The sequence below is a fragment of the Empidonax traillii genome, unplaced genomic scaffold (genome assembly GCF_003031625.1).
Source record: "Empidonax traillii isolate 1590-97213 ecotype Southwest subspecies unplaced genomic scaffold, ASM303162v1 scaffold862:size387690, whole genome shotgun sequence".
In the NCBI taxonomy this organism is placed as follows: domain Eukaryota; kingdom Metazoa; phylum Chordata; class Aves; order Passeriformes; family Tyrannidae; genus Empidonax; species Empidonax traillii.
The window spans coordinates 80,301-89,987 of record NW_020956055.1 but is presented as its reverse complement, the minus strand read 5'-3'; the positions used below and the strand labels follow the sequence as shown (position 1 = coordinate 89,987).

Here is a 9,687-nt window from a genome sequence, read left to right as displayed (position 1 = left end):
CTCCAGCCCCCGGCAGCGGCAGCGGCAGCAACTTCCAGCGCTCGCCACTGAACTTTTCCTCAACTCCTTCCCCACCTCCCGCCCGCAGCCCCCGGCCCGGCTCCGGCCGCCGCACCCCCCGCCCCGGTCCCGCCGCCGCCCGCCGTGCCGGGCCGGGCCGAGCCGGGCCGGGCGGCGCGGAGGGGATGCTGCAGGTTGCCGGCGAGCTCCGCGGCGCACCAGACATGTCTATGCAACATGGCAGAGAGGGGAGGGTGAAAAGCCAAGAGAAAGGGGTATTGCACCTACTTGCGGCCAGCTTCCTCGCCCTGCCCTTGGATCGCATGCTGCCAGTCCCGCGGCCGATGCTGGCGTGGGGTTGGGGTGGGGAGGGGGCTCTTTTTTTTTTTTGTCCTCCCGGAGCTTTTCCTCGTTTTTCGCTCCCCCTCTCCCTCTCTCCTCTCCCTCTCCCGCACACACACTCTCCCTTTCTCTCAATCCCGGCTCGCTATCTCTCCAGCATTGTCAGTTTGGACACCTTCGCACATGCGCACGGGCGGCTCCCCCCCGCTCTTCAACATTTCAGCGCCGCCAAAAAAAAGTTTGCAGCGATCCATCACCGCCGGTGGGGACCCTGACAGCCGGCACCGGGGCCGGGACGGGCCGGGACGAGGCGGGCAGCGGCCGCCGGGCTGCGCCACCGCGGCCCCGGGGCAGGCGCTCCGCCGCCCGCGCACCCGCGAGGGGTCACGGCGGGGAAGACCCACGATCCCGCGGGGCAGGGGCTGGAGGGGGGAGAAGCGACACCTTTTTTTTTTTTTTTTTTTTTTTTTTTTTTTTTTTTTTTTTTTTTTTTTTTTTTTTTTTTTTTTTTTTTTTTTTTTAATGGGATATTAATACTGTTCTGGCGTCTTCGCAACGTTTAAACAGTTTATTCTCACCCGGCAGCAATTACCGTAGATCTCTCCGTATGTATAGGCAGGGAGATACAATTTGATTACATGTTTTATTATGTATGCGTACCATGAAATCGTACACTTTCCCAGCGCGCACACTTTTTCGCCACCTTGAACTCGGCTCAGCCACCACCAGTTGGGCAGAAAAAAAAGCGTTTTAAAAACAGTAACACCGACCGCTCTAATCTGTTTTAATTACAGGGTTTGCCAATCAAAGAGGGAGCGCGCAGAAATTGGGAACTCCTTTAGGGGATGGCTGTGTCCGAGGTATGAATCAATCCAAACTAGGTATAGATTTTCCCCTGGTACAACCTCCTTGCATTAAACAGTTTTGTTCAATACCTTCCATGCCCTATTTATGTTCCCATTAATATCTGTTGCAAATCCTGCCAGACACCATAAAAGAAAATTACAATCTTTCAGACTCGGGGCTGCGCCAGTACATACACGCTGCTCAACTTTTTGTTTTAATAAAATCCTCAGCATCGCCCCTTCCCCCTTCAATCCCCCACCCACGCTCCCCCCCCCTTCCCCCCGGCTGCCGGTGCCGCGGATCGGGGCCGCCCGTGGAGCCCCCCCGCCCAGCCCGGGCCTCCCGCACCCCACCCGTGACAGCCCCCGGTGTGGGGCGGGGGCACTGCGGATCCTACAGTGCTGCCCCGAACGCCCGACAGACGGGTGCAAGCGCTTGAACCCGCTCTGTGGAGCCGTCCTTGATGCCTGTCGTTATTTTTAAATTGTAACTGAGATTTATTATATTTTTTAGGACCGTATGTCCACTCCACATCCCCTCGCAGCCGGGCAGGGGTGCACCCAACGCCCCCGAGAAAGGGGGCAGGAGGGGCAGAAGGGCAGGGGGCTGCCTCCCATGGCCACAGACCCCCCCGCACCCCTCGGGGTGCCCAGTCCGGGTTGTCCCGGGCTGAGCTGGGCCCCTCTGCCCCGGCAGCCTCGGGGAGCGGCCACGGGCTGCGCGGGGGATGCGCGGGGCAGGGCCGGGGCTGCCCTGAGGGTCCTGGCATCACCCTCGGGGTCCCGGCACTACCCGACCCCAGACCCTGCTCGCAGGCAGCGCCTCTCCTTGCGGGGCCGCACCGGGGTGTCCCCAGATCACCCCCCTCCGCACCGACCTGCGCCGCCGGTTCACTCGGGACATATGAAAACGCCCGTGAACTTTGCAAAACTCCCTGCGTCTCTCACACCCCCCTCTCCCGCTGCTCAAACAGAGATGTCCCCCCTCAAAACCTCCTCCCGGGCAGAGATGCGCGTCCTTCCCCGCGCCCCGGGACCCGCTCCCGCACGGGCGGCCGAGCCCCGCGGCCGGGCCGGGGTGTTGCAGATGCGGGTTTCCCGGGCGGGTAGCCCTGACCCCGGCCGTGCCCCGCTGTCACCGCCACCTGCCCGCCGTCCCAGCGGCCCCGGGAGCCCGGCAGGTGCCGCGCCGCCCTCCCGGGGCACCGGCCGCGGTCCCGGGACGCCCCCCGCCCGTTCACCCGCCCGCCAGCCGGTCCGCGGGGTCACCCGCCGCGGCCCCACCAGGTTCGCCCCCTTCCCCGAAAGGTCCCGGGCAGCCCCCCGGGGATTCCGTTTCGTTCGTGCGGGGAAGCTTCTCCGCGCCGGCAGCCTCCTCTCCCTTCCCGGTGGGAAGCAACCGGCCGCGGGGATGCGGGGTCGTTTTCAGCGGGTCCACGGCCAGGAACACAGATTTAAATTTTGGGAATTTCTTTTATTTTTTTAATGCGTAGAGGGGTGGAATTAAATCTATTTCTAACACAGGCTGGGAGACCAAAGGCACCCCCTCACACACAGGTTTCAGTGCATTCCCCGTAACAGGAAATTTTCTCTTCCTTACATTATAATTGAGCAAGCCCCGCAGCCTACTTGGAGAAAAGTTGGAATTCTTCATCGAGGTATTTGTTGTGCTATTGTCTTTGTGCAGTGAACTTTACATCGTGTTATTCAATCTCAATCTATATTCTCCTAGCTACCAGTAAGATTAATTTAATCATTGTAATGCAATTATTAATACTGTTTACCCAACGCTTGATTTCAGGTTTGCTGTTAAGAAATTAAGCTTCTTGCTGGGTGACCGAAAAGCTAGGCAGGGATTTCCAGTCCACGTCGAAATGAAACAGTCCTCTTTATTTAGTCTCAGAACTCCAGCTTTCAGCCACGGGCTCAATTAGCCAAAATGGAAACAATTTTCATTCATTGCAATAACTCACTGTTCTGCTGATCACTTTCAAAATATACACTTTATTATTATATGCTGACCTCGGTGCCGCGAAGTGGCAAGGCTAGAAAGAGGCAGAGGGATCTCTCCAGCCCCCTTGGGCTGTAATTATTAGAAATTAATTGGGTTCAGGACCCTGGGTAGCATGGGTAAATTAATAGCTTGTCTGGTTGTTTAAATCCGAATTCTCAGTCCACAGGAGAGCAGGGGAGGGAGGCTCTCCCTCCCCAAACCCGCCCCGGGAGAGCGCGGCAGGGCTGGGGCAGCGCCGAGCCGCCGGCTGATTTCCCTCCTTCTTTTCACCAGCGCATTGTTTTCGGGGAGCTATTTAGGGGTTAAAAATCAAAAATAAAGATCCTGTATACTTGGAGCTGTCGTGCGGGAGTAAAAGTGAAAAGGGAGCCTTAGGCAAAAGGAAATTACTGCAAGCCCGCGTGACCTTTCCGAGAGGTAATCAATCAAGTGATCAACAGGGATATTTATCATTGCTAGATGGGGCTACTTTACAAATGCACAGGAGGGGGGGCGGGGGGATATACACATCCACACACAAAAGTTTGGATAAACCCGATAACTCTGAAGACAAATACGGAGACTTTAATCACTGGGAAGATTGCACATTTTCTTTTCTGAGCTCTCAGAGGGAAAGAAAAGGAGAAAACCACTGCAAAGTTTCCCAGCAGAAAATGCCTCCTGTGCTAGGTGGTCACATGGAAGCTGTCCACTTTGCTTTGCAGTCCTGGGAAAGGCTGGGAACGACAGATGTGATTTAAAAAAAAAAAAAAAAAAAAAAAAAAAAAAAAAAAAAAAAAAAAAAAAAAAAAAAAAAAAAAAAAAAAAAAAAAAAAAAGGCACCAAATACAAGGGAAAATAATAGAGAGAGATCGAGGCTTTGATAACCGGGCTCGGTGTTTGTTTTTATGTAATGTGTTTTTATTTGCTGGCTCGAAACTCGGAGCTGCGGAGCTCAGCCCTGCCTGCCTCCAGTCCCCGAAACGGTTAACTCGGAAAACATAACCAAAAAAAAAAAAAAAAAAAAAAAAAAAAAAAAAGAAAACCCACCCCATGCCCCCTACTATATGAAATCAGCGATCTGGTTCAATTAAACTTGCTCTCCGTAGCATAAAGCATCCACCACAATACAGGCAATGAAAACCAACAATAAAAGCCCATGCATTTTCTGCACAGTTTCCTTCTCCCTTGTAAAACATGCCGTCGTGTAAGCACCAGACATTTAATTTTGCTTCCTATAACTTACCGGATTCCTTAACAAACCTACCCTGACCACTTTTTTTTTTTTTTTAATTTTTCTTTTTTTCTCCCCCTCCCTTTTCATTTTTTTTTCCCCCGGCTTCGCGCTGCGCTCCACGCACACGCCAGCACAAAGCCTCCCTGTCTGCGCGCCGCGCTGCTGCCTCGAAACGACTTTCGAGGCCGGGGAGCGCCCGCGGAGCCCCCTCAGCGAGACCCTTTTTTTGGGGAGAGACCCGGCGGGGGGGGGGGGGGGGGGGGGGGGGGGGGGGGGGGGGGGGGGAGCGAGAGCGCGCCCGCGGAAACTCCGCGCGGTGCCGTGGGGGCTCGCTCGGCCCCTGCGCGCCCCCGCACCGCCCCGCGCGCCCCCGCACCGCCCTGCGCGCCCCCGCGGTCTGCGGCTCCCCCTGGCGGTCCCGGCGCGGCACTGCAGGGCGCGGGCACGGGGTGCGCGCCCCGCGCTGAACCCGCGGGGAAAGCCCTCCCGGGCCGGGTTTTGCTTTACGGTCCGGTACCGGCTCCTGCCGGGAAGAGGAGCTGCCTCCGGGTTTCCAGCAGGCCTGGAGTTGGCGTGTCCCTGGTGAAAGAGCCGCTGGGAACGCGGGGCCGGGAAGAATGAAGCGCATTCACGGGCGGGGGTGGGGGGGGGGAGACGCGCGGAGCGGCGGCGAGCCCTGCAGAGCGCTCCTCGGGAAACGTTTCCCTGCGAAAATGGGACGGGGCGCCAACTATGAAGCAGATCTTGTTTCTGCCTGTTGGAAGGACCTGGATTTCCACAGCACTGAGGCTGAAAGGAAAACAGGGGGGAAATGAACGGGCCAGAGGCAAGATTGAAAAACCGGGGTGGAGGCCCCTGTGGTAAATGGGGACACTGGAGAACTGAACCTGATTTTCTGCTTCCTTCCAGATTTCCTGTGCTACTTAAAGTTGGTGCCTTTTCGTTCCTCCAGCCCTCACCTGAAATGGGCAGAGGTTTCCCTGAACCCAAGAGCTGAAGGTCCCTGTTTTAAGGTGCACAGCAGGGTTGTCCTGCCTTTGCCCCCGCCCCTCATCCCTCTAGGAGGTGGCAATGCAGGACCATCCCTGGACAAAAAGCAGGACTCACTTATTAACTAACTGCACCCAAAACGCTAATTTGCCCCTATACCAAAGAGAGGTACAATCAGTATTCTCAACTCAAGCTCTTTTCTAAGTCTAAAAGCACTTTCAGGCCCAAGAAGTCGTATCCTCATATCCTCAAGAGGTTACCCCCAAGTATGTCTTGCTCTTAAAGGGGCATCGGTGGAGAATGTAATTGGAAAAATTAAAGAGGAGGAGGGGGAAAGTAATTACAGGCCACTAGAGAAAAACAAACATGTTCTGAATGTAGACAAAACATTGAACAGAGGGGGAATTAATAGTACTACAAATCAGAAGGGAAAAACGTCAGCAGAGATCAGCAGAAAGTGAACATCCTATTTAAAGTGAAAATAGAAACAGTCCAAATCACAGAGAGGCACAGAGGGGTAAGGAATCTGAAAAGCAACCTGAAATCAAAATAAAGAAATAGGAGTAAATTTTACTCAGTATTCAGAGCTTAAGCTGATGCATGAGTGTTTAAAAAAACTGAAGCCCCACCATGCAGGTGAGAGAAAAGCCCAGCTGATCAGACACGAGAGCTTTGTCATTTGTACCCACTGGGCCAGGCTCGCTCCCATTCTGCAAAGTGAACTGGGCAAGACTGGAAAATCCCTGCAGAGGATGAAAGGGGGGGGGTTCCTGGTATGTTCTGTGACCTTCCCCTTCCTCCCTGGTGCTGTGGCTGCCCAGAAGGAGGGACCTGGGGGCTGGTGAGATCTGGGCTTTGAGGAGCTGTTGTCCCCTTCAGGCTGCACAATGAAGGTGTGCAGCAGGGGCTGCTGAGCTGTAACAAGCCAGTAAAACACTCCAGTGAAGCACATTTCCTTTTGCTGGAGCCACCTTCCTAACACAGGCCACGAAGGCTGGGGAAGATTTGGATATTAGGCTGTTTTAAGAAGATAATATGACAAAAATGTAAGGGGTAAAACCGTAATTGGGTGATGGCAGAAAGGCGAGTAGTGCTGAAACGAATGAAATTTTGAAACGAAAAAATGAAATCATCTCCTTTGTGGGGTGAGAGCTGCGACACGACCTAGGACTGTCATCACCAACGTGGGGCTCCCCTTGGTCGGGGCTTTATCTGCTTTCACTCGCAGTGTGACCACCAGGCAAAGAGGGGGGCTTCTTGCTGCCTGTCTTTAAAGGAGCCACAAAGGCAGGTTAACACATCAGCCTTTATAAAATCCACAAACCCATTTTTTCCCCCCTCCCTTTAAAGCATAAGGAACACATTCATATTTCACTCTCATTTCTCTCTCCAGCACAAAAGCACAGGGTCGGAATTAATGAGCAAAGTATTTGTGTGACGTTTTATATTGTATTGGCATTTATATAGTGCTTTTCACAGGCTTCTTGTCAAAACCCTTTACAGGGCAATAAATCATATACCTTTCCTGATGAAATTGTATGTAGGCAATTGGGCACCTATTCTGCCCTCAGCAATGTCCCACGTGTGAGACACGGGAAGTGTGATGAAACCTGCAGAAGTGGGTCTGAAAAAAAAAAGGATGTAGGTCAAACCTTCCCCCCCTTAATATCCTGCAACATGTTAAAAAGTCTTTAGAGCCCACTTGAACAGCCACAGGAAAGACCTAACCTTAACATGACAAAGCTTCTATTACAGTCTGAATTACTCAACATGCAAATTGAATTGTGGGTCTTACACTTAACCTCAGGTTTCTTTGCCTCTGAATTTAAACAAGATGTCCATTTACATGGAAAATAAGGATTTTTTCAATTGAGTTCATTTCTAAAAACAGTGTCCATTCACAAGACTGAACCCAAGTACCAAGTTTGGGATGTCAGGCTTTCTGTTAGCATTCACAAATATCCCTCCAAACACGAAATTTGCAACGTGACAATGCATCTCTGCCCCGCTGGCATTTCCCCTCTTATTTGCAGTTTTTCAGATAAGCAAGAGTAATGAAGTTCTGAGAACTGTACCCCTGATTAGACTGACTCTTTTACACGTCTATTTGCATTCCTGCCATGTTTCCAAAGCCACTTTGGGGCAAGAAAAAAAAAAAAAAAAAAAAAAAGGAAAGTCATTTCAAGCCTTTTTTCGGGGTTGGGAAGCGGGAGCTGGAGTTCTGCTCCCTTGTCTGTCTGGCAGATTCACAGAACTCTGCCCAGTTCAGAGATTTTTGGATTCCACCCACTGGTGCCAGAGGAAGCTTTGGGAGCGTCCCTCCTGGCAGACCTTCCCCCCTCCCTAAACCTTCAGCACAATCACCCCCAGACTGCACAAAGGCAAAGGCTGGGAAGCAAATGGAAAATCTTTGCAGTAGCTCAACACCGTTTGAAAGCCACTTTTCCACGTCCCCTATCTGGAACACGTGAAAACTGATAACATTCTGCACATACTGGCTGACAGTTCAAATGCATTGGAAACCAACCTAGTTATGATTTATTAGCCGGAAGAGCTGTTAGAATAATTTATAAGTGTGAAAGAATTAAAAAAAAAAAAAAACAAAACTGTTCTCCACCAAGCAGACATTTAGATTAGTTAATCTGAAATCGAGGTAATTCAGAAGCAGACCAAAAAATAAACAGGTAAAAAGCACATTGCCTGGTTCCATTAACTGCCGTGGGCTGTGTCAGGAGCGGGGGGTTCTTGCATCTTTTCAGGGGTGATTAATGTCTTGTGGGACCCGAGAATTAACTGTGCAGATGCAGGGAACGAACTAACAGGGCCTGGTGTTGTACCGTGAGCTCTGCACTCACAAGAGCTCCCACTCACACACTGCTGTGCTCTGATGGCAACAGAACCTAATTTTATGTCTTGTTCCCATCACGGCACACAACTTATTTTAGTAGTTTAAAGGATGATCTGTGACTAGAACACATGCACAGAGCTCACTGAGAGGGATGACAACTGTAATTAAAATGATCCTTTCGGTGGGAGACACTCTCAGCATCACTAGTTCAAGCTGAAGTTCAAGAGGAACCAGCACACTGCAGCCTGGAAGTTCTATTCTTTCTGGCAGCACTACATTTGAAGATTAAATTAGATGAAATGTTTGTTACAACAAACGGACTTCTGTTAGCATTCAGGATTGTGCTCCCAGTCACTGTTTATTATGCTTTTGGTCATATATATTCTAAAGGTCTCAATTTCCTACTTCCATAATTTTTTGATCAGTTTTGTTTAAACTGGGAGCCTTTTGCTTTTCACTTTAAAAATTACTGCTTCTTCTTAAAACTTCTAGCAGGTTATGGTATCTGGAATGAGTACTAAGAGAAAGGAAACAAGCTAAAATAAATTACTATCTAATCTAACCCATCTGACTACTTCTAAGGTACTTATTATTGTGGTATCAAAGTACTGGATCTCTGATAGCATGTGATCTTTGATCTTAAATTGGACCTCCAATAACATTTTTAATTAAACATCTTATTTGATGCCTGCTGGAGCTAAGATGCAAATAGCACAACAGAAGTTAAGAGAGCAGGGAACAGAAAATGATGGCTGGTTATAGCAGGGTTATTGTACCAAAACAAAGGACCCCATCCTCCAATGCAACTGAACTGAAACAAGGCTCACTGCTCAAAAACTGAGTAAAAACTACCCAGAAATGAACATGCTTTCAATTTATTAAAATTAATAGTGATATAAACGGTTTGTCAGAAGCAAATCTGAAGTACTCACAAAGATAATTTAGAAAAATTGTAATTTTTTTTTTTTTTTTTTTTGCTTCCTCTGTGCTCCAGTGCACAAATGCACTGCCAGACTTTGCATGACTACGCCAGTAGTTGGTTTGGAAGCTATTTCTGAGAGACTTCGAGAGGGAAAGTGTCTTTAGAGCACCACTTTTTCAATTTGTGCAGGTTTATATGAAAGCACATGTGGACACACACCACACATCAGCAGAGGGCACACCCTGACAGTGCTTGCAGCAGCAGCTGAGTGTGTCCAGTTCCTTCCACGTCACACAGGAATTGTTCCCTTGTGTGCTCCGTGCTGCTACTTCTGCTTAGGACACAAGTCCATTTGCCATTGCTCAGAACTTTCTGCTGGATATGGAATGCCAGAAGAAATCCACCATACCTAAACCCAAGGATACTAAAGCCCCATCAAGTACAGCATCACAACACTTTGACTACCAAGCAGTCCTTTTTCTAACTGTCTCTGGAAAATTTTCTGAAGTA

At 50.4% G+C, this 9,687-nt stretch overlaps 1 protein-coding gene across 1 annotated transcript in view; it reads right to left on the bottom strand.

Moving 5' to 3' along the window:
• LOC114067099 (MDS1 and EVI1 complex locus protein-like) overlaps positions 1-488 on the bottom strand; it is a 295,001-nt gene extending 294,513 nt beyond the window's left edge. Inside the window, exon 1 of the mRNA XM_027902305.1 lies at positions 289-488. Coding sequence (XP_027758106.1) covers positions 289-325 — 37 coding nt within the window. The 5' untranslated portion in view covers positions 326-488. The remainder of the gene's footprint in view (positions 1-288) is intronic.
• Between the last annotated feature and the right edge of the window lie 9,199 nt (positions 489-9,687).